Below are 25,345 nucleotides of genomic sequence, written 5' to 3'. Positions count from 1 at the left end.
TGGGGAGAGAAGGGTGTGATCACATCAGGGAGCTATTTCTCAACTTCCTAGAAAAATGCCAAATTCACCTTTTCATGATTTGTGAAACACATTACCCTAAACAACTGTATTACCCAACCACAGTTACCATAATTTACTAACCTTTTAGGGCACCAGTGTACCAGAGGTATCATGGCCTTGCACGAAGAAGGTCAATTCTGTAAGGAAACTGCCATGGTTCAAATCCTATGTTCTCCACTTACATGATATGACCATTGACAAGTAACTTAACTTTTCTGTGCCTCAGTTTCCACATCTGTAAAATGAGGATTATAGAACCTACTTCACTGAGTTAATGTGAGAATTAAATGAAAACACTTAAGTATCTAATTGATGCAGAGGACTTCGAGAATCTAACATACTGAAGATTTATTCTTTTTTTTGGTTAAGGCCACAAAACCGTTGCGAGAACACTAAGAAATGCTTCCAGAGGCTGATTTGGAATTCTAGGTGAAGAAAGTGGAATTAAACTTTATGTTTAATTCAAGCAGTTCAGATGAATTATTCTAACTAGAGTGATCTGGGGTTTTTTGGAAGGTTCCCTAACCCTTGGCTTCTTTGGGAGTTTGTCCCAGTGATGCCACACTCTGCCCCAAAGTCCCCCTCCAAACCCCCGGTTCGGGGGTGCACGGAGTCCCGCGGTCCAGGTAGGTGCCCCGCGCGAGCAGAAGCAGGACCAGAGGGTCTGCGGAGATGGACCTGGAGCCCAGCCTCAGGGGTGCAAGGGCTGAGTGAGGTCCCGGGTCCCGCAGTCCCGGGGCCGCCTCCCGGGGAGGATGCCGGCGGGCGCGGGGAGCGTGCGCGGCCACGTGACGACCGCTATAAGAGCGCTCCGGACGGACGCTCCGCTCCCGCCGCGCCTCCTCGCCGGCCGCGCTTGCTCCCAGCGCCCGGCTTCTCCGAGCCACCAACCTGCGGCTGCGGCTGCGGCAGCCGCCCGCACCCCCGGCAGCACCATGACAGGTATGCGCCGCGCCGCCCACCGCCGCCGCCGCCGCCGCCGCCCCGGGACGCCGGACTCTTCGCCCCGCGCGGCCCCTCGTAGCCCCGCCGCCTCTCTTCTCCCCCCACGCCCGCCGCTCCGCCCCGGGGGAGCTCCCAGCAGGACGAGGACCGCCGCAAAGTTGCAGGCTGGCCGCAGCCGGGCGTGTCGCTTCTTGCGTCAGCCGCTGCCCCGCCGCCCCGGGGTCCCGAGCGGCCGTCTGGACCCCGCGGACGCAGCCGAGGGGGTCCGCCAGGCAGCGCCTGGGCCCTCCGCCGAAGCCCCCGTTCCTGCTTCCGTCTCCTTGCCCTTCCTCCTGCGCGCACCGTGAAGGGCGGGCGGGCAGGCGGAGCAGCTGCGGCCGGCTGCGTGGGGGTGGGGAGCCGGCTCCCCGGGGGCGCGGGTTCCGAGCTCCGGAGCGCGGCGGGGTCGCGAGGCGCCGCCCCCCACCGCCCGCGGGCAGGAACTCCTGCAAGGGGCAGCTGCGAGGCGGGGACGCCGGTGGCCCCGGCCCGGCTCCTCGGCCGCCAGCTCCGGCGCTGGCCGCCACGCCGAGCCTATTTTTAGGCCTTTGGGGCTGGGTTGCGGGAAGCCGGAGCCCGGCGAGCGCCCCCGGGGAGCGGGCCCGGCGTGGTGGGAGGGCGCCGGCCCACTTGTTGCAAGGTGTCCGGGCCGCACGGCGAATCTGCACCCCGAAGACCGGAGGGCCCGAGGTAACTGGTCCTTGCTGTGCTGTTGAGGCGAACAGTGGGATCATTACAGCCATTGAGCTGCGGAAAGGTTGCAGATGTAACCCGGGGTTTGGCCGTCTCTGGGAAGGTTGAACCTCCTACCCAGTTGTCCCTGGTCTTCCCTGTTCCATTGCGAGGTCTGGCGCTCTAGCCTCCGTTCCGAAGCATTTGTCCTGCTTCCCGCTTCATCTGGGAAATCATCCATATCCTAGCTTCCTGAAAGCCTTGAACCCTACTTACTAAACTTTTCTCCGTGCTCCCCTGGTATCAGGACCGTTTTTGTGTTAAAACATCATTCATTATGCCCCAGATTAAGTGTCCTTGGGACAGGCTGACTGAAATGTTGCCATCTTATGATGGGTTGAAGGAACAAGTTCAAGTTGAGGGGTATGGCAAGGGACAGGAGGCCCTGTTCTGAGCTTTCCTAGCGTGACTAGCTGGGAAGCCAGTGACCCTGGGGGAGGGCACACCAGACTTTCTACAACTTAAAGGAGAGTTCAACGCTACCTGTGAAGATGGCCCTCAGATCTGCAGCCGGGGAGTGTGCTGGCCCACTTGACAGCCTACAACTTCCTCTCACTTCTCAATGGAATGTCTACTGCCCCCAGCCTCCACTTTGGAAAATGGGCAAAGAGAGAATGAGGAAACCTAAGACGGAAACAGAGTGACTTCATGACAGAATGGCTCAACTCCCTGCTTGGGCAGCCGTGCCCCAAGTGAGCCCTGGCAGAGCTTGATCCTAAGTACCCTGTATGTATGGATGCCCACCAACCTGCTAATGTTAAAATCCATTTGGAGAGGGAGTGTGCTCCAGAATCATCCCGGGGAAGGGCTGGAGAAATCCTAAAGGCTGGGCTGGTGGCCTTGCGAGGGTGGGGCTCGTTCAGGAGGAAGGAGAATTCATGCATTTGCCCCTGGTCCTGGCAGCTAAATGATGATTGGAGATTGATTTTTGAATGTGTGTGTGAGAGAGAGAGAGTCTGTTGAGGTGCCTCAGGATACAGGGTAGGGGTACTGCTTGCTTCTCCAAGGAAAAGGAGGCAGGTTTTCTAGAGCTCGTGAGGTGGTCCCTAAATCCATTTAACAGCGATGGGCCACCATTTAGATAGAAGCATCAAGGAGGGAAGGCTTCTTGGGGGAGGTGATGTTTCAGAGAGACTCAGAGTGACTCTAGAGTGGTGGTTGGATAGCCATGGAGTGTTTGCTCCACGTTGAGGAAACAGTAGAAAAAGCCTGAGGCGTGGGACATGTAAGCATCAGAATGAAGAATATGGCCTCTGCTTTCAGATGCTCTCAGTTGAGGTCGTTGGCTGGATTTGTGCTTGGCTGAAAATACTGTCTATGGTACCTTGTAGGAGAAACAGAAAATGCACTTCTTGATCTCTGCTTCACTGCCTGTTAACTGCCTGAGGTTCACCCTCTGGGTGTTAAGCTGCTGTTTAGTCTGAGAATTTGGCATGTCTGGACTCTAAATTGGATTGAATTTTTACAGCTTCGTCAGCCTCTTGAAGGTTGCCAAAGATTGCCTGCTAAAGAATGGTCTTGAGCCATTCTTATAGCGGACACTGGGTTCTCTCTCTCACCCTGACCCCCCACAAGAGGCTGCTCTTTTATTAATACAGCAAGTTGATCTCAGAGGAGCTGATTTTGCCAAATTATTGATTGAAAAGGGTCCTGGGGTGGTGTTTTCTAGGTAGGATAGTGTAATGAATGTGTGTTCGTTTTCCTTGTATTAAGATCAGGCCTTTGTGACACTGACCACAAACGATGCCTACGCCAAAGGAGCCCTGGTCCTGGGCTCGTCTCTGAAACAGCACAGGACCACCAGGAGGCTGGCCGTGCTCGTCACCCCACAGGTCTCGGACTCCATGAGGTGAGGACCTCGCTGCCCCGCTGTTGGTGGGGCTCGGACATCCCTCTCCCCTGTTTGTGGCATCGGTGGGCATTGAGGCCATACCCTTTCCAGGGTTTGCGTGCTGGTGGAGAAAGAGGAGAGTTGCTGAGTGAAGGATTCCTGGGTCTTGGAGAGATCTTCCAGCCAAGCTCCCTCTGGGAGCTGGTGTTCTGGCCCTTGCCCTTGCCGATTCCAACCAGGAGTAGGGCTCTCCCTTGGGCAAGTCCTCTTGCGGTAATCCGAGTGAGTGACTCAGTCCAGCCGTTCCCTTCATGTCATCACGCTTCACTTGCATGCCTTTCCCCAGATGCAGCAGGGACTACTTTGTTCCTGCTTCTAACGGGGGAAACCTCCCGGGACTTTGAAAGAAAGTAGCAGTTTTCTCCACCCCAATTGACATTAGTAACCTAAAGATCTTTATTTACAATTTAATAGACTAGAATATTTGCCAGAGGGCTCTCAGAGTTAGGGGTCCTGCTAGGAGAGCACCCTGAGGGAGCACAAGCTGTTCTTTGATTGGGTTAGTTCATGTTAATTGGTTGGAATTCAATTTTGAAGTATGTGAATGAACTACCTTGATCCTAATACTAACTTACTTGAGAATATCTGGGCACACTAGCAGCTCTGTATTGTGTTTATTTTTGCATTCTCCTATCCCTTTTAGAGGTTGAAAATGCTCTTTCTGTGACTTTTTTCAAAAAATGTAAGCCCGTGCCAAGGACCTCTGAAAAAGAGGCATTATACATACATACATATATCTTTCACGCTAAGAACCTTATTCCTAAAGGGTAATTTAGGAAAATGCCCCCCCAAACTGTCTCCTTTGTGTACGTCCTAATCTATAGTCTATTTAGTGAGAATCGTGTAAGAAGGTGGATATAGTCTTCGACAGCAAGCCCCCTTTACTGTGGTAAAGGGTGCCGCCATTTGTTGCAGAGATCAAGTTTACTGTGTGAACTAGAACATACGTTTGCACAGCTTTGGAGGTAGATGATACATTACCAGTTTTGTTCTGCATGCTGGATATTTTTATAAACTTTCGGCGATGGTTTGTCTTTATCACGTGTTTTTCCTGTGCTGAGTTTAGTGTCTTACCTAAGTACACCCCACTTCACCTCACCTCAGGCTTGCTTTCTAAAATATATCTTTAGTTAATTTGGGGCAGGGAGACATGTTGTACCTCACCAACTAAAGTGAGTCTCTCATGCCAGGAGTGCAAAGCACGTAATAAATGCTGGTTGTATGCGATGCTAAAAAAAATGGAAACCAAATAATTGAGTCATTTAACTTCTTTTAGGACACAGTTTCAGGCAGTTCTCTGTCAACTGCTTTGGCAAAAATTATTAGTTATAGGCTTCGGTGCAGATAGTACATGCACTTAACTCCGCATCATTTGTAAAAGTATTCAGTGGTCAGCAAGAACCCGTTGTAATAAAATATTATTGTTAAAGGCATAGGCTGTTGAAAAGCTGTATTACCAAGCATCAGTCACATTTTTGCAAGCTGTTTCACAATTTGCCTGGTATTCAGTGGTACAATAAAACATAGGAAACTTCCGTGATAATGTTTTAAGATACGAGGTTCATCCTCACAGTAAGCAGTTCTTACTGTTTTAGTGAAGTTAACTGCACATGCAAATGAACACAGTTTGTCCTGAAGTAAATCAGGACATACTTAAGAGATTGCAGTATACCAAAGTAACAAATTCTCTCGTAATTGATAAGCTAAATAGAACACCGTCTTATGTTAAATGGGTCACTTGTTCTAAAGAGATGCTGAGAGCTGTTTTCTGGATTTTATTTTTCGACAGGAAAACTTTAGAGACTATCTTTGATGAAGTCATCACGGTAGATGTCTTGGACAGCGGTGATTCTGCTCATCTAACCTTAATGAAGAGGCCTGAGTTGGGCATCACGTTAACTAAACTCCACTGCTGGTCACTTACACAGTATTCCAAATGTGTATTCATGGATGCAGATACCCTGGTGAGTATGGCTTTGATGGCTGGAAAGATGGATATAGTAACTGAGACCAGTTAGGCATTTGAAGAATGCTGTCAAGACTTGACAGTAAAGTTCAGATAAAACCACTGTTGTAAAAAGTGTCAGGTGTTGAAGGAGAGTAGGACCAGGCTGCCTCACAGCTGTCATCTGAATAGTTAAGACCAGCAACAGACTGCATCTTTTGTGTTGGATAACTTAAGGAGAACTTAAGAAGGGTATACCGCAGCAGAACAGTTCTGAAATGCTTTCCCTTCTTCCTGCCCCATTGCCCTTGAATCAGGTCCTAGCAAATATCGATGATCTTTTTGAGAGAGAAGAATTGTCGGCGGCACCAGACCCAGGGTGGCCTGACTGCTTCAATTCTGGAGTCTTTGTTTATCAGCCTTCAGTTGAAACGTACAATCAGCTGTTGCACCTTGCTTCTGAGCAAGGTAGTTTTGATGGTATGTATCTGTTTTCTTTATATCTGACAAGCTGTGAGTATCTTCTAGGGGCTGCTCTTCTCTGGGTTCCTTCTTCTCTATGGTTCCTTGTGCCTGGAAGATAGCGACACATGAGATGTGGCAAGCATTTGAAGTTGTGTCGTTCTGGGAAATAGTGTTGTGTGTTGTGTGTGTGCCCATGCATCTTTTTCCTGTAGGTACATGGTACATAGGCTGTTTTACAGACTTGCCTTTCATTGGCCTTCCTATGTCTAAATTAGAGTATGATAAATGAACCATAATTATTCAAGAATTCAAAAGACTATTATACAGCTCAAAAAGTTTAACAACTATCTTTAAACCTGAGTAAACTTAAGTACAAGAGCTAACAGGAGGACCCAGTATTGTCTCCGTGGAAATTTGAGGAATAAACCTAGGCTCTCATTCTTTCGGGAGGCACCGAAAAAGAAGATAGAAAGACTATGTGAATAATCTTTGTCTCCGAATTGTCACTCTCTATAAGGCAGTGCATCAGGTAGAGTGGTCTGCAAGGCTAAGGAGTAGAACATTGGCAAAGTCACCATCCATTTGTGATTTAGGGCCTCACATCCTTTGCAGAATTTTGGGTAAATTGATTAGTAGGTATGCTTCTATTTTATGCCAGTCTCTAAAATAATAAAATAATAAGCCACTTTTTCTTTGAATTTTTGAATTTTATTTCATTTATTTTTTATACAGCAGGTCCTTATTAGTCATCCATTTTATACACATCAGTGTATACATGTCAATCCCAATCTCCCAATTCATCCCACCACCACCTCCACCACCCCGCTACTTTCCCACCTTGGTGTCCATGTTTGTTCTCTACATCTGTGTCTCTATTTCTGCCCTGCAAACCAGTTCATCTGTACCATTTTTCTAGGTTCCACATATATGCGTTAATATACAATATTTGTTTTTCTCTTCCTGACTTACTTCACTCTGTATGACAGTCTAGATTCATCCACGTCTCTACAAATGACCCAATTTCATTCCTTTTTATGGCTGAGTAATATTCCATGGTATATATACACCACATCTTCTTTATCCATTTGTCTGTCGATGGGCATTTAGGTTGCTTCCATGACCTGGCTATTGTAAATAGTGCTGCAATGAAAATTGGGGTGAATGTGTCTTTTGAATTATGGTTTTCTCTGGGTATATGCCCAGTAGTGGGATTGAGGGGTCAAATGGTAATTCTGTTTTTGGTTTTTTAAGGAACTTCCATACTGTTCTCCATAGTAGTTGTATCAATTTACATTCCCACCAACAGTGCAAGAAGGTTCCCTTTTTCCCACACCCTCTCCAGCATTCGTTGTTTGTAGATTTTCTGATGATGGCCATTCTAACTGGTGTGAGGTGATACCTCATTGTAGTTTTGATTTGCGTTTCTCTAATAATTAGTGATGTTGAGCAGCTTTTCCTGTGCTTCTTGGCCATCTGTATTTCTTTGGAGAAATGTATATTTAGTTCTTCTGCCCATTTTTGGATTGGGTTGTTTGTTTTGTTAATATCGAGCTGCATGAGCTGTTTATATATTATGATGATTAATCCTTTGTCTGTTGATTCATTTGCAAATATTTTCTCCCATTCTGAGGGTCATCTTTTTGTCTTCATTGTAGTTTCCTTTGCTTTGCAAAAGCTTTCAAGTTTCATTAGGTCCCATTTGTTTTTTTTTTGTTTTTATTTCCATTACTCTAGGAGGTGGATCAAAAAAGATCTTGCTGTGATTTGTGTCAAAGAGTGTTCTTCCTATGTTTTTCTCTAAGAATTTTATAGTGTCTGGTCTTACATTTAGGTCTCTAATCCATTTTGAGTTTATTTTTGTGTATGGTGTTAGGGAGTGTTCTAATTTCATTCTTTTCCATGTAGCTGTCCAGTTTCCCCAGCACCACTTATTGAAGAGACTGTCTTTTCTCCATTGTATATTCTTGCCTCCTTTGTCATAGATTAGTTGACCATAGGTGCATTGGTTTATCTCTGGGCTTTCTATCCTGTTCCATTTCTGTTTTTGTGCCAGTACCATATTGTCTTGATTACTGTAGCTTTGTAGTATACTCTGAAGTCAGGGAGTCTGATTCCTCCATCTCTGTTTTTTTCCCTCAAGACTGCTTTGGCTATTCAGGGTCTTTTGTGTCTCCATACAAATTTTAGTTCTAGTGCCACTGGTAATTTGATAGGGATTGCATTGAATCTGTAGATTGCTCTGAGTGGTATAGTCATTTTCACAATATTGATTCTTCCATTCCAAGAACATGGTATATCTCTCCATCTGTTTGTGTCATCTTTGATTTCTTTCATCAGTGTCTTATAGTTTTCTGCATACAGGTCTTTTGTCTCCCTAGGTAGGTTTATTCCTAGGTATTTTATTCTTTTTTGTTGTAATGGTAAATGGGAGTGTTTCCATAATTTCTCTTTCAGATTTTTCATCATTAGTGTATAGGAATGCAAGAGATTTCTGTGCATTAATTTTGTATCCTGCAACGTTACCAAATTCATTGATTAGCTCTAGTAGTTTCCTGGTGGCATCTTTAGGATTCTCTATGTATAGTATCATGTCATCTGCAAACAGTGACAGTTTTACTTCTTCTTTTCCAATTTGTATTCCTTTTATTTCTTTTTCTCCTCTGATTGCCATGGCTAGGACTTCCAAAACTATGTTGAATAATAGTGGCGAAAGTGGACATCCTTGTCTTGTTCCTGATCTTAGAGGAAATGCCTTCAGTTTTTCACCATTGAGAATGATGTTTGCTGTGGGTTTGTCATATATGGTCTTTATTATGTTGAGGTAGGTTCCCTCTGTACCCACTTTCTGGAGAGTTTTTATCATACATGGGTGTTGAATTTTGTCAAAAGCTTTTTCTGCATCTACTGAGGTGATCATATGGTTTTTATTCTTCAATTTGTTAATATGGTGTATCACTTTGATTGATTTGCATATGTTGAAGAATCCTTGCATCCCTGAGATAAATCCCACTTGATCATGGTGTATGATCCTTTTAATGTGCTGTCGGATTCTGTTTGCTAGTATTTTGTTGAGGATTTTTGCATCTATATTCATCAGTGATATTGGTCTCTAATTTTCTTTTTTTGTAGTATTTATGTGTGGTTTTGGTATCAGGGTGATGGTGTCCTCATAGAATGAGTTTGGGAGTGTTCCTTTCTCTGCAATTTTTTGGGAGAGTTTGAGAAGGATGGGTTTTGGCTCTTCTCTAAATATTTGATAGAATTCACCTGTGAAGCCATCTGGTCCTGGACTTTTGTTGGAAGATTTTTAATCACAGTTTCAATTTCATTACTTGTGATTGGTCTGTTCATATTTTTTATCTCTTTCTGGTTCTGTCTTGGAAGCTTATATCTTATTTAGCAATACGTTACTAAATAACCAAGAGATCACTGAAAAAAATCAAAGAGGAAATCAGAAAATACCTAGAGACAAATTGCTACGAACACATGATGATCCAAAACCTATGGGATGCAACGAAAGCAGTTCTAAGAGGGAAGTACATAGCAATACAAGCCTACGTCAAGAAAAAAGTAAAATCTCAAATAAACAATCTAACCTTACACCTCAGTAAACTAGAGAAAGAAGAAAAAACAAAACTCAGAGTCAGTAGAAGGAAAAAAATCATAAAGATCAGAGCAGAAATAAATAAAATAGAAACAAAGAAAACAATAGCACAGATCAATAAAACTAAAAGCTGGTTCTTTGCGAAGGTAAACAAAATTGATAAACCTTTAGCCAGACTCATCAAGAAAAAGAGAGGACTGAAATCAATAAAATTAGAAATGAAAAGGGAGAAATTACACTGGACACTGCAGAAATACAAAGCATCCTATGAGACTACTACAAGCAACTCTATGCAAATAAAATGGACAACCTGGAAGAAATGGACAAATTCTTAGAAAGGTATAACCTTCCAAGACTGAACCAGGAAGAAATAGAAAATATGAACAGACCAATCACAAGCAATGAAATTGAAACTGTGAATAAGCCACTTTTTTTGTGTGTGTGTGGTACCCGGGCCTCTCACTGTTGTGGCCTCTCCCGTTGTGGAGCACAGGCTCCGGACGCGCAGGCCAAGCGGCCATGGCTCACGGGCCCAGCCACTCCACAGCATGGGGGATCCTCCTGTACCAGGGCACGAACCCGTGTCCCCTGCATCGGCAGGCGGACGCTCAACCACTGCGCCACCAGGGAAGCCCTAAGCCACTTTTTTTAACAACAACAGTAAATCACACACAACAAGACAATACTGGTGGTTAGCATGCAAAATAAGCTCTTTTAAAAACTAATGTTGAGAATCTTTTGAATCAAGAAGAGACCCAGTTGTATCTACGAAGAAGGATTTGCAGTAAGGAGATGCCCTCTCAGCAGTGACTCACTATTAGATACTTGACATTGTGACAGACGCCCAGGTGAGGAACATGGGGGTAGGCCAGAGGCCTGAGCCAGACACCAGGTACCAGGGGCTTCTTTCCTTTCCCATCCCTCTCCAAGAGCAGATATGAGATTTGAAGTGAGTAGATCTTTTGAAACTAGCAGGAACAGCCATCCTCAGTTGACCCAAGGTTCAGCCCTGGGTACAGATATGAGGACTCATTTCCATTAACTAGTTGTAAAGTTAAAAATCAAAATTTCAAATCTAAACTTTTTGAATTAAAAGAGTACATCTAATCGTTTGTCCGATTGCTGAAATTAAGAGATTGGAAATTAAAACATTTTTAGTTATACGTGAAATTGTGTTGTTGCTGTTCCCAGAAATTGAATTCTGTTTCATGTTTTGAGGATTTGGGATATGCAGCTCTTTGAAATGTCATTGAAAAGAACAAAGAAATTTAAGTCTCAGTCTTGCTTCACTGTTTGGTTAGTTTGTACTCTACGGCAGTAGTGCTAAACCTGGGGTAATTTGGTCCCCCAGGGGACATTGGCAATGTCTGGAGACTTTGTTGGTGGTCACAAGTGAGTGGAGAGGGCTCTACTGGCATCTCGTGAGTGGAGGCCAGGGCTGCTGCTAAACATCGTACAATGCATGGACAGCCCCTGCACCAAAGAATTATCTGGCTCAGGATGTCAGTAGTGAGAAAATCTGCTCTATGTCAAGTCGTTACATGCCCTAAAGCAGTGAGCCGGAGTTTCTGAACCGTCATGAATGGTAGCGTCCGACAAGAAACGCCTTCTTACTTTAAGCAACCTTAAGAAATAAGGTGTTGAGTGATCACTGTGGTTACGGCCAAATGTAACTTCTTCACTTTCCTGGCTTTTTTTTAAGCTCCTACTTTCCTTTCGTATAAGGAATGAAAGCTATATTGGTATGTTAGTTCAAAACATGTATTCCTTATTTCTGCTGCTCGCATGAAAATAGTTACCTTTGCACAGAAGGGAGATAGGAGTATTTTTAGCGGAAGTCCACTAACCTTAAGTCTTAACCTTCCTTCTGTGGCTGAAGCGTCAGCGTGTGGCTTTTTTCACCTCCTGTCGTTAAATGTAAAGGAAGTAGTGTAATCCTGCCAGAAATTCCGTGTAAATTCTCAGCTCCAGTGAGTCACATTCTAAAGTAGGTCCAGCTGCCTAAAATCCACATGACTGCAATTGCCTAAGGAGGATTCGATTTTATTGTTGCAAGATAAGAGTTTGGATACCCAACAGTAGTGTGCCGTGGTCAATTACCCAGGTTACAATTTCAGAGTATAAAACGAATTAACTAGCTGGCAGAGACCAACCTGGATCGTGTACCTTGTTCTAGAACCAAGAGGTACTAGAGGAGTTGATGAATTCGTTGTTAAGAAGCAAGAACATGTGAAAAGTGCTTAACTAGAAAGCACTTTCTGCTCTTTCAGCCAGAATCTGAAACAACTGGGAGAGCCTGTGCCTGCTAGCACGTTCGTTATTCAGCAGCAGGGTTTCCAGCAGCTGGCCCTTCTGTAAGGTATTCCATGTACTGGCTCCCTGGTGGCTAAGGATTGGAATTTTTTTCTGTTAGTAGAAATGCTTAGTTGAAGCAGTTGAAAATTCAACTATGCAGATAGGAACTTTTGGTTATTCTCAATATAGTGTTTAAATTCAACTGAAAAATAAAGCAGCGGCTCTTAAATGAAATGTTTTTTCGCCTGATGTGTTCCGGAGAAGCTTTACCTACTCATCAAAGAAAGCGCGCTGCGTACCATGGGAGCGTGCTCCTCTTTGAAGGGATTTACTATCCTGTTGAATCCATATCTGTGTGACATGAAGACTTGTTGGACTTACACTTAATAAAATATTTCTTTGTAAGCTACACCCTTTTCTGGTGCTTTGCTTGCTTTGCTTCAGGCTCTTAATGCAGTGCCCTGTCTTGTGTAGATGTCATGCGATAGGCACGGAGATGAGCGCTTTCAGGTGTTTCCTTTCACCTTGCCGTACATTTTCTCATATGCACAGTATCTCCCCACCGTCTCCCACCCCCCAGTTTTACTGAACAGGGGGTCTTAAGTCCCAGCATTTTTAGACTGATACTAAAGAAAACCTATTCGCAGATGACTGTCTCAGTCTGAATGTCTTGCAAGTCCTGCTTAATCTCCTGCATACATGCATTGAGAACCGATGGGATCTGGTGTCCACTGACGAGCCACCGGGCCTCTGATGGCTGAGTATCTGCAGCTGCTTCTGCAGCCCTTCTAACGTGAAAGAATGTGGCTTGTCAGGCTTCTCATCACCAGCGCTCTAATCACACCCCACCCTCGCCTCTGGCCAAGAGAATAATCCTAGCATGGCAGATCGTGCTAGGTACCTTGACATCTCTTCTTTCTTCCTCAATATCTAGAGTGTTAGAATTTCAAACTAGTGACTTCATACCTAACTTATGGCTGGCATTTAATTTCCCACAATGAAGTGTCTAAGTTTCCTGTACTGTTAATATTTGCAAACTATCTTGGCACTTACTTCATAACCGAAGTTACACGTTTCCTGAAGAGTTGTACAATAGCTATTGGGAAATATATACACTAACATTGTATAGACTGTGACAAGATAAGGTCAACTTCAGGATTTAGCAGTGAGAAGGCAAGAGGTCAAGGTTTCGTAGGTACTAGTCAGCAGTCTTGCCTCCACGTACTCATGTGCAACAAAGCTGATGCCCTTGATTCTTCATTTGACGAAATCAGTCTGGATGCGAGTTGAGATTTATTTCCTTTCGCCCCGTGACTCCGAGGTATCCTAAATTACAGGTGCCTGTACAGTTGAAGAGTTTAGTGCTTGAAAATTGCTGTCTATTAAATTTCATTTGCATATGTTAGTTTTAAAAACCTAAGTAAAGAGGAATTCATATTTTCCAACTTGAAGTAACCATTTTTTAAAAATCTTGGAATTCATTAGTGTAACCTAAATACTCGAAACTTTTTTTTTCTGGAATAATGAAATTTTGGTCTGTAGTTGAGTTTTCAAAAAAAATAGGACAGTAAATTGGTGATAGAATATTAGTTATGGTTTTCTTTCAGCAGAATCTAAGATCCTCTGTGAGGTCATTAAAACTGTGTGTTACATATTCTAATTTAAGTGGTCACTGAGACCCTTAAACTGAACATTTTTTTCCTGTGCTTGGAAATATAATAAACCAGGAGAGTACAGTAAAGTGATTTTTTTTTTTTTTTTTTTTTTTTTTGTTTTTGGTACGCGGGCCTCTCACTGTTGTGGCCTCTCCCGTTGCGGAGCACAGGCTCCGGATGTGCAGGCTCAGCGGCCGTGGCTCATGGGCCCAGCCACTCCACGGCACTGGGATCTTCCCGGACCGGGGCACGAACCCGTGTTCCCTGCATCAGCAGGCGGACTCTCAACCACTGCACCACCAGGGAAGCCCTACAGTAAAGTTTTAAAATAATTTTTAACAGAAAATATTTGGCGGTGCTATCTATTAAAGTGTAAAATTGACCCCAGTGCTACCTTCCCTAATCTTTGCAATTAGTTTGGATTCAAGCTGGACCTGCCCAAAAAAGGAATGAAGGAGAGAGGTATTCCCAGATAGTACTTGTCTTGTTCAAACCAAATGAGTGCAGACATTCAGGTGTGTCTCACCTCGTTCCCTGACTTGATAGGTTCCACTCTGACAGGTGCTCGTGGTAAGCTTTTCCAGCCGCCCACACACTAGACTGCTTGTGGCCCTTAAACTGTTTTATCAGTTGCTTTGAAAATTACTCTCTTCTCTTGCATTTCTGTCGTTTAATTGATAGTTTGGGTAGTATCTTGAATAAGTAAAGATGAAAAGCAAAAGTCATAACATGTAGTAGCAAAATAAATGAGTACACACAAGTTTTATGTTAAGAGCTATTTTTATCTCATTGTACCCTTGAGTATTTTTTTTTTTTAAGCCATCTGTTTCTTTCTAGCCTTGTAACCAGAAGAGATCATGAACCTTGTGAGAAATAGAGATGGTGGGAAGGACTAAAGTGTTATAGGCTCTTAGGCTGGTCATTTTACTTCTTCATTTATTCCTCAACAGTTCTGTGAAGTAGTCATTCATTTACTTATTAATATGTTAATTCAACAGATATCTATTGAAGGCCTGCTGTATAGCTACTACTGGACACCCAGTGTTGATACAGTTAGGACAGCCACTTGCCCAGTATCCCTGAGCTGGTGGCAGAGCCAGGTCTGGACCAGACAGTCTTTCTTGATGCTGTGGCTGGGTTATGTGAGTGTCGTTTTGTCCCTTCTCTCGCAATTACCCCACACTGCAGCAGTCACGAAAATGTATCAGAGAATGATACGGGATACAGGAAAATCTCTATTACACTGGATTTATTACAGATTAATTACTTAAAATTCATTCCCCTGAATAAGTAGAGACAGCAGCTGATAAATTCCTCATTTTAGAAATGAAGACACGGAAGCTTATGTCTTCTATCTCTACAGCTGCTGTTCCTCCCTGCTAAACTGGAATGTCTAGAAATATTTTGTCTTTTTTTAATTGTTAAACTATTGGATGCATTTTATTTTATTAATGAGATATAGTCGATTCACCGTATTATGTATCAGGTGTACAACATAGTGATTCACAATTTTTAAAGGTTATACTCCACTTACAGTTATCATAAAATATTGGCTGTATTCCCTGTGCTGTACAGTATATCCTTGTAGCTTATTTATTTAATACATAGTAGTTTGTACCTCTTAATCCGCTACCCCTATCTTGCCGCCCTCCCTTTCCCTCTCCCCAGTGGCAACCATTAGTTTGTTCTCTCTGTCTCTGAGTTACTTTGTCTTTTTAAATCAGCAGCACAGTTGATAGTCTCATATTGTTTTGTGGGTCTGGAAGTATTCTTAGAAATGATTACTCTTGTCTTTATTTCTATAATCCATTCCTGTAGTATTTAAAAAAAATCATTTGAGTCCCTAATCTGGTGAAGATACTAAGTTTAAGGGCTGGGAATAGACTGGTAAATAATACAGATTGTATCCCTGCCTCTATAAAGCTTGTACATATTTTATGAGACTGTACAATTAATTATGTCATCATGATTCTGAAAAATTCAGAGTGCTAAGAGACTCTAGACGAGGAGGACCTACCTTCCTTAAACTGAGAAAGTGAAATTTAAACCACAAATAAGTGTTCCCTTGCATCTATATTATTATTTAATAGCTTGATTATTAAAATCTATATTTTTAAAGGTGAGAAACAAAAGCTGTAACATGAAATGGTAAAATAGATCAGTTGTTCTTGGCTTAAATGGATTGAGGCCAGTGAGATGCAGTGATGCTGAGACCAGAGCTCCAAGTACCTGGATTCCCATGAGGCACCTGGGCTTAATCCGATGATCCTTAGTAAACCTCATGGAAATACCCCCAAGCGCTGGACCATTCACGAACTGTAACTTAGTAGACTTGGCATGCTGTCTGGAGGCCGCAGTGATGATACTTGCCCAGCATATTATAGGAAGTCAGTGTTAAGGTGTGAGTCACATTTTCATTTCGGCGCTTGTCTATACCTCTCTTATTGTATTAAGCACATTTTGCTTTAAATTACTTTTGCTTGGTTTATGTTCCTCTACCCCCTGATTAGATTGAGAACCATTTGAGAGCTGGAACCTGTCTTATTCATCATCCTATAATGCCTACACCTAATTTCTATATCCTCAGACATTTTCTGTATAAATGACATTTCTGAGAGTTATGTTCTCTGATATAAAGGAGTCATTCTCTAAAAGACTCTAGACCAGTGCTACTCAGAGTTTAATATGCAAACACATCACCTGGGGATTCAAATGCGGATTCCGATTCTGGAGGTCTGGGGTGGGGCTTACCATTCTGCATTTCTAGCAGGCTCCCAGGTGATTCCCCTGCTCCTGGATCCTAAACTTTGCTTTGAGGGGACCATTTCCTTGGGGCTGAGAAACTAGGGTTCATGTTTAAACCAAAGTTGACCCACCCTCCCTGCTATCCACAGTAGGCAAGCCAGCTGCCAACAAACTGTGGAAAAGCACACAGACTACATAAGCATTGAACAAGTGCACCAATTTAAAAAACAGCACTCAACTCCATTTCTGTCTCATAAAATAATGGCCACCGTTTCTGATAAATACTGTGATATGTCCATGTTTACCAAGTTCATGACTCTGGTCAAAAGACCTGGAAAATACCGGGTGGTTGTAAGGTTATTACTGGCACTTGGCCAGCCTGGGGGAGGGAAGATATGGAATCTGATATTAGCTTTTGGTTGCAAAACAGGTGCCGTGTGTCTCTTGTTCCATTTCCTATCTGTCTCTCACCTGTGTTGCCACACCCTTGCCTGCTGGATCACAGCTGCTGGCATGTCTGCTATCATGCTTGTTGCTTCTGAGCTGATTGAGATTAAAAGTGTCTTAACCTGTCACAATAAATAAAGTTGCCTCTGGAAGCCTGACCAGAATGTACTGGGCAAAAGTCCTGGGGTTTTCGTAGTGAAAACGCAGCAGCCTTCATGACATCCTTGTATGTTTTGTAGCACAGATGTGCTTAGATTTGCATTCTGCTTTAAATTGTGCTCTAATTCAGGGACGTTTAAAGAGAGGATATTGATAACACCACACAGATTGTTTTTAGTGAAACGAAAACGTTGTTTTGCCTGACTTTGAGATGTAGACTTGTGTATTTGGAAAAAGACGGTTAGAATGCTGAATTTAAACATTATTTAAGAAGCCACAGACTTCTAGGTGGTGTTTAATTCTATTTTTAATCCACAATTTTTGGCTAAATGGTCACCCTTCGTAGTCACATAATGATGAGGTCAGCGGCCATGGAAGTTTCATGGTCTGTATGTTCTGTGCCCTGTAGAGGCAGGGTCCTTGTTGAGTGTTGAAGGATTTGCCAGTGGAACGTGTACCGTGGATGCACACGTCTCCTGCCCTGCCTCTTCCACTTCTTGCTTGTTTCCTGTCCTACCAGTGCCACTCAGCCCCGCCGTGGCACATGGCCGAGGGACTGATGGTATTTGTAGGGTACCTGAGAGTCAAAGGGAACAGGCTGGCCAGCCAGGGGCTCTGAGGGATCAACAGCTCTGACTCCTGTTTCTCAGGCTCACCCTGTCAGACTGGGAAGTTCTGCTTTACAACTACTATTCCAACATCATGGAATTAGATTTCTTCACTGCATTACATGAGGTCGGTGGTCATTTTAAGTGGAAATGCTTCATTTTCAAAAGGTCTTTAACATGTGGCAGGAAAAAACAAGTAGTAGAAAAAATACATATGTGATGCCCAGTTTTACAAAGTTCAAAAACAAGTGGAAATACATATATTGTCTGGAGATACACACATGTGATAAAGGAAATCAAGATAATTACAAACAAAATTCATGATAAGTAGTTACTTCTGGGGTGGGGGGCTCTGAGATGGGATTAGGGAGCCCGCACAGAGAATTGAAACAGTATTGGCAATGTTTGAGTTTTTTAGTTGGATATTGGGGATATGTAATATTATTATTAGTATGCTTTGTAACCTACACTTACATTTTTCTTTTGATAATATATTTCATAATGAAAATAAATAAGTGCAAATGTTTGGAAAGAAACGGTCTTGGCACAATTCTCATTCTTGCCCCAATTGTATTATTAATATTTTAGAATTACAAAAATAACATAACAATATTAAGGAAAAGTCAGGGGGAGGGAACATCTGTTATCACCAGTCCCCTCACACAATTACTGTTATTTTCTTCTAGTAGGAATGTTTATGTTCTTAGTTACAATCATGTTATATGTCGTTGTATATCTGTATATCATGCAGTGGACTCATGGTCTTTAAAACCACTGGTTTTAATGGCTGAATAATATTCAGGGAGTGATGAGTATCACAGTGTACTAACCATTCCTCTGTGGTGGAATATTAAAGTTTTCAACTTTTCTGCTGTTAACAAACATCTTCACGGTTCTTGCATTCATTCTACAAATAACTTACCCATTTGTAAGGCATTCTGCTACCTGCTAGAATTACAGTGGTAAGCAAAAAGAGCCATAATCTCTGTCCTGTGGAATCTAGAATCTAATGACTTAACAGTTCTTGGCGGTATTTTGCATTTTAGCTACATTAATCCTCAGACTTTTAAAGAAACTTTTTATTTTGAGGGACAAATGGAATCCTAACAGTATGTAAGCTTGCAGGAAGGGAGTTTTTCACTCAGCGTAATTCTCTTGAGATCCGTGGAAGTTGCTGCGGTATCAGTGATCTGTGCCTCCTTATTGCTGAGTAATATTCAGTTGTACAGAGGTGTCACACTCATAAACCTGTGGAGGGACACTTCGGCTCTTTCCAATTTTGCAATATTACCTATAAAGCTGCTATGAAGAGTTCCGCAACCATTATTTTGATGTTTATGTATAAAAGGAAATTGTTATAGTAAGGCTTTAGGCTTCCGTATCTCAGCCATCAGTGTCTGTGCCCACATCTGGGGGACTTCATAGGATCCAAAGTCAGCCTCTGATGAGTGGTATCGTGTTTGGGCTTAAAATTTTATGTCTCAAAATATGTTAATTTGTCTGTGTAGCTAAAATCTTCTGTGTAGCTAAACAAGTAAAGCATATCCTGATGCCATCCTTATTGTCCTTCAGAATTTTCAAGGGTGAAACCTTGATCCTCTGTTGAGCTATTTGTCCCTTGAGGAATGTGGACCTGTCAGAGCCTCCTCATACGGAAGGGTCACCCCATGGACATTTGTTCAGTGAATGCCTTTGATCCATAGAGTTGATCGAGGGTATTTGGAAAGGATGGGCTACACAGAGGATAGGTAAGGTACATTTAGACTTTAAACCTAATGCCCCAATCTTACTGCTTAGTTCCAAACACTAAATACCTCTCCAGATTTTTAAAGTCTCTTTCAAAACCAAGAAAAACCAAATAATAATGACAGCCAGTGGGACCTGCTGTATGTTTAGAAAGGAAACTAGGTCTCAGGGCAGAGCAGACCAAGGAGGGAAGTAACTGTGCAGTATACCAGCCTCATACTTTGAAAGAGCAGGGTTCTCCTTGCCTGTCACCCGCCCCCCTACACACATGTACACACACATACACACACCCACAATCCCGAGCTGTTGTTCCGCTGCACGGGAGACTGGTTCTGGGCGTGTTTCCTGAAATCTCGTAAGCCTAAGACGGGAAGCACGTGGGCTACATGGGGGAATGTGTTTTCAGATGGCTTGGTGGCTGTTCGGTTACTTGTATCGTTATGATTTAGGTCAGATACTTAGCTGTTTTGGTTTTTATTGTTTTTAATTCTTTTGAATGCATGGCCGCGGCCCTCACTTTCCCCCAGGTCTGAGCAAGCACTGGGCAGTGTGCTAGTGGCCGACCCTGACCCTGGCCCAGTGAGGACTGACCGCCACCTGCCCGGAGGCGTGGTCGGCAGCAGGAGGGTGTGCCGGGGTGACGTGGCCTGCCGTCCATCAGCCTTCCGTCGACGCTGGGGGCTCCAGAAACAGTTCGAGTTTATCCCAAACTGAGTTATCCCAGTTGGCCCTCTTTTGCTTTTGACTTCTTTTTCTGTCCCATTGCTCTTAACATAAAGTCTAAAATCTTTAACTGGGGATGAAGTCTAAAATCCGAGCCCAGTGTGGTCTAGTCGGTGCCTGCCTCTCAGAGACTCGCCTGGTGCCAGGCGACCCCCGCCCTGCTCTGCAGTCCACTTACCCAGGCCGCCTTCCAGGCCTTCCTTCTGTAGCTGCATGTCCTGCCCACCTCAGGTCTGTGGTGCTGTGTGTTCTGCCTGGAGCACCGTCGGCCCTCCTTCTCTCCACCTGCATTGGTCAAGCCCTCCTGTGTCCCCCTCAGATCTCGGCCGAAATACAGCTTCCTTGTGGAAGCCTTCCTGGCCCATTAGACCTGGCCTCAGGCCACTTGCACGTGCCTCGTAGCAGCCGGAACTCTCCTTCACTGCCCTCATCCCCGTGTGCGATGGTGTTGTTGACTCTTGATTCGCTGATAGCAGTGCCTCCCACCCCCACTCCACCCAGACCGTCATGGACATGATGACCCTGTCGCTGTTCGCGGTTGACTGTCCGGCGCCTGGTGCAGTGTCTGGCACATAGTAGCTGCTCAACCAATATTTGTTCAGTTAATGAATTAACTTAGGGAAATGGCCACCCGCTAAAATATCCTTAGGAGGTCTAACATGGAATTTATTATTTTAAAAATAGAATTAGTGGGAATTCTCTGGCAGTCCAGTGGTTAGGAGTCCGTGTTCTCACTGCTGAGGGCCCAGTTCAGTCCCTGGTCAGGGAACTAAAATCCCACAAGCTGTGCGGTGTGGCCAAAAAAAAAAAGGAATTAGTACCTGTTTGTAAAGGTCCAGTTATGTATTCCTATAAAATTGCTGACCCGTCCTTGAAGTATGTGACTGTAATGCATTTTTTTCTTCCAGGTGGGGACCAGGGTTTACTGAACACGTTTTTTGGCAGCTGGGCAACAGCAGATATCAGAAAACACCTGCCATTTATTTATAACCTAAGCAGCGTTTCTATATACTCCTACCTCCCAGCATTTAAAGCGTAAGTGCAAAGGGTTTAACTGTTTTGGGGGCTGGTGAGGGCAGGGGGTGGGGTTTAAGATTTTTGGGGTGCCTTGTCATTCTTTGGGCAATAACAGGTGAAGGCTTTGGGGGAAGTCTTTTTTTCTTGTAAGAAACTTGGCTGTAATGGGAGGAGGCCTTGATGTTATTCATCACTTTACGTTTGGAGTAACCCAGAGGGCACTTAGCTGCCCGTGGGAAAAGGTTCCACTCGGTTCCTGGGGCGCCTGGCCCGCTGATGAATCATCTGTGTGTCGTGATCAAGAACACTGACTGGGGGCCTCCCTGGTGGTGCAGTGGTTGAGAGTCCGCCTGCCGATGCAGGGGACGCGGGTTCGTGCCCCGGTCCGGGAAGATCCCACATGCCGCGGAGCGGCTGGGCCCGTGAGCCACGGCTGCTGAGCCTGCGCGTCCGGAGCCTGTGCTCCGCAACGGGAGAGGCCACAGCAGTGAGAGGCCCGCATACCGCAAAAAAAAAAAAAGAACACTGACTGCTGACAAACTCAGCCTCTGCCTCATACCACCTGCTGAGCCTCAGCTCTGTCAGAGGAGGGTGTGAACAGCTCCCTCCGTGGTTGTGGTGCAGATGACACAAGATGCTAGCAGTAGTGTGGTGTCAAGGTCAGTAGCAGGGCCTGTGGAGCTGGACTGCCTCACTTGACATCCTGGAGAAGCCACTTCCTGGATGCTCACTAGTTACTGAACTCGCAGTGTAGTGGACCTTGGGCTTTGCTGCTCAACCCTCTGCCTCAGTGTCCTCCAGAGGTGATTGTGAGGCATTCATGTGAAGAGGTAAAAAGAGAGCCTGGCCTACCCTTAGTAGGTAGCAAGTGACGGGTCCTCTCTGTTTGGAAGGTGGTCTAGCAATACGAGTGAGCCCTCAGCCAGAGAGGCAGGACACGCGTCCTCACCCTGCCATTTCCCCACCGTGTGGCTAGGCTCTGGGCCTCAGGTCTGCTGGTGTGCAGAATGAGGCGGGAAGTAGTCCCTTCCTCGTTGGGCTGTCAGGGTGGAGTGAGTTCATACACACAAAATGCTCGGTGGACGTATGTTTTGGGCAGCATGCTTATTTTGCACCGTTCCTGGTGTATTTCTAATTCAGCAACTGACAGAGCCTAGTAACAGCGCTTGTCTCACGGTGAGGGCCTGGGCCCTGTCCTTTAGCCTTTGACTCATTTGTGTGGAACCAAGAAGATGATTCAGGTTTCGTGAGCGGAGGCCAAGCTGTCAGATGGATCCTGAGACACAGCCGTGAGCAGCGACGCTCTTCGCTGAGTGGGGCTGGGCTCTCTGATCTCCATCCCGCATGGGCACACGGCTGAGTGAGCAGAAAGCAAAGGGCCTCTCACTCCTCCTATTTCATTATCCAAAGTCCTCTCTAGAAGCCTTGTCCCACCGTTAACGAGCATGCCTGGCTTTCTGTGGCAGAAATGTTTCTTTTTCAGTTCTTTTGTGGGTAGACTCTGTCAATGTCCCCCGGATGAAGAGGACAAGTATCTTGTGTTCTTTCCTCCCTCCCTGTTGTCCTGGCATATGTCTCTGACATGTTACAGACTCTTGATTCTCTCCCCTTTCCAACACAAAACAGGCAGACTCTCAAACATACCAGCTGTGGTCTGTGTAAAGCAAACAGAACGGGATTCACTATCATGGGATGGAATATAGGAGAAGCGTTATTTTCTCCTCTGGTCCTCGGCCTTCTAAAGTACAAGCCTGTCTTGCTTGGAAGTGTGGCCTGACTCTTTTTTTCTTTTTTTTTTCAGTTTCAGATGTACAGCAGAGTGATTCAGTTACTTTTTTTGCAGATTGTATTCCAATATAGGTTATTACAAGATAGTGAGTATGATCCCCTGTGCTATACAGTATATCCTTGTTGCTAATCTTTTTGATGTGTAGTAGTTTGTATCTGTTAATCCTAAATTCCTATCTGTCCCTCCACCTCCCCTTTCCCCTTTGGTAGCCATGAGTTTGTTTTCTGTGTCTGTGGGTCTGTTTCTCTTTGGGATATAGATTCATTTGTATTATTTTTTTAGAGTCCACATATGAGTGATAACATAGAGTATTTGTTTTTCTCTGTCTGATTTACTTCACTAAGTATAATAGTCTCTCTGGGCCTGAAATTCTTCATGATCCTTATTGACTCATAACTAACCCTGCCAGTTTGAACAGCCTGCCTGCAGACCGTGGTAGCTTGACCTTCTAGAACTGAATTAGTCTGTAAGAGGGCAGTCGCTTAATTTAATTGACTAGATTCAGCTGAGTCAGCAAAATGGTGCGCATGCAGAGGAGATAGACTCATTAGTGGTGTGAGCATTTCTACCCCTCACTCCACTCAAGTCTGCCCGGTGAGCCTGTGTGCTGAGACAACTATGCTGGGGAGACGTGAATCTGACACCCTCCCTGTTGGGCTCAGCTCCCAAACGGCGTGGACATAGAGTTTAAAGATTCGTGTTTTTCATGTAACGTGGCCCCATCTCCCCTGTGGTTCATTGGGACTCCCTCTGACGTTCACCTTACTACCAAAGTTGAACATATTGTCCCTTTAGTGATAGCCTGGTTTGCACAGACCCTGCTTGCATTTATTTTATTTTGACAAAGAACAAGAAGCAGGTGGAGCAGAGTTAAGTTATTTGGGGGCAAGATAGACTTATTCGCTGGAACCTCGGTCCCCTCTCTCAGGAACCCAGTTGTTTCTGTATCCTCTAAGTGAATTTCCCAGCAAAATGGTTAGGACGGTTTCTTCTTCCTGGCTCAGGAAATGAGGGTGAATTTTGGAAATCTGCTTGGTGTACTGCCATATAACCGTGGCGTGGATGACGCACTGGGAGGTTAGGAGCAGCTCCAGCATTAGCTACACGTCTGCTGGTGTGTGGCCTGACGGGAGTTAACGCTGCCTCTGTGCAGCTCGCCCTGGGGGGTGTCAGCTCTTAGAGTTTGGGGATGAAACTTCTCAAAGCGATGCCTTGGCCTCACCCCACTGCTGCCTGTTTAGGAATGCGGACACGAGATCACAGAACTCGTTTTCCCTTCCCTTTGCCAAAGAATCCTTTTGTTTTTCTTGTAGATATCTGTCTCCAGAGACATTTTTCCTTACATTTCTTATACAATTGGGAAGGGCTGAAAAGGCAGACAGTTACATTTCTTCTTTGTTTCAAGTTAACATAAAATTCAAGTTAACCAAAAATTTTAAGCTGAAGTAGACGGTCGTGGACATTTGGGCTGCCATGGCTACCTGGTTAACCAAGAGCCCTGTGCACTGCTGGGACCTCAGCGTGAATTCACAGTCCCACTGTGAGGCTCAGGGTAACCTTGGTGGCCTCCAGGACCGAGTGGCTCTGTGGTGTGCTGGCCTTCCCCAGGATAGCACAGGTGGTGGCAGGTAGAATGAGACCCAGGAGTGGTTTAGAGGCTTCGCGGACGGAGTCGAGAATTTGCCCCACCAGCTTTTAGCAGCCGTGTGCCATGAGATCGCCAGGACAGTATTTAGATGCCCCAGAATCTTAGCTCCTTGGATACCTTAGACCAGCCTAGCCTCTTGCTGTTACCTGAAGTTTCTGCTAAAGGATGGCCTGACAGGAATCGAATTTAGCATGAATTGGAGCTGCGGATGTAGCATATCTAAAGCCTTTCTCTACGTACCACTTGGACAGAACAAAACACAAAGGAAAACACACTTATTAGTTTTAGCACTTTGAGTGGATACTCAGACATAGCTTCTGAAAAACAAAATTAGTACTGTTTTCTGTAATAGAAGATCCTGTTTAACACAGCCTAATTTGAGAACTAAAATGCTTGGCTTCATAACTTTTCAGTTAATTTGTAATATATGCATTGAGAAACAAGCTCATAACTGCGTTTCTTAATGAAGTAATATTTCTGAAAGTGCCTCGCATAATGTTTGGGAAACAGCAGCTTCTTAGTTAATATTCATTTCTTTATGTTTTCTCCATCTGGAGGGCCTGTTTTATCCATGTAGCATAGAATTTGGCTTGTGCATGATGTTAGGCAGAATCTCATTAGTCTTTCTAAAATCAGCCATTTAGTTCCGTTTTTACTTTCTGTTAAATCCACTGACTAAAAGCTGTTTATGTCATATCATGCTATATAAATGGGCCTAAAGCAAAGGTAAAGAATTCTCTGGTATTGCCTCAAACAGCCATACAAATTAATTGGTCAAATTGATTGACTACAAAGCTTGATTTACCAAATAATTTCCAAATAAATATTTCAA

At 44.4% G+C, this 25,345-nt stretch overlaps 1 protein-coding gene across 1 annotated transcript in view; it reads left to right on the top strand.

The window, feature by feature from the left end:
• Positions 1–815: 815 nt before the first annotated feature.
• Positions 816–25,345, top strand: part of GYG1 (glycogenin 1) — a gene marked incomplete at its 5' end in the record, with an annotated part of 37,815 nt that continues 13,285 nt past the window's right edge. The window contains 7 exon segments of the mRNA XM_082839937.1: positions 816–915; positions 918–982; positions 984–1,002; positions 3,490–3,625; positions 5,457–5,631; positions 5,930–6,092; positions 20,968–21,094. Coding sequence (XP_082696063.1) covers positions 816–915; positions 918–982; positions 984–1,002; positions 3,490–3,625; positions 5,457–5,631; positions 5,930–6,092; positions 20,968–21,094 — 785 coding nt within the window.

The sequence above is a fragment of the Leucopleurus acutus genome (assembly GCF_964270905.1).
Source record: "Leucopleurus acutus genome assembly, chromosome: 5".
Classification (NCBI taxonomy): Eukaryota; Metazoa; Chordata; class Mammalia; order Artiodactyla; family Delphinidae; genus Leucopleurus; species Leucopleurus acutus.
Note: the sequence above shows the minus strand (reverse complement) of the source record. Positions and strands in the feature narration are given on the sequence as shown.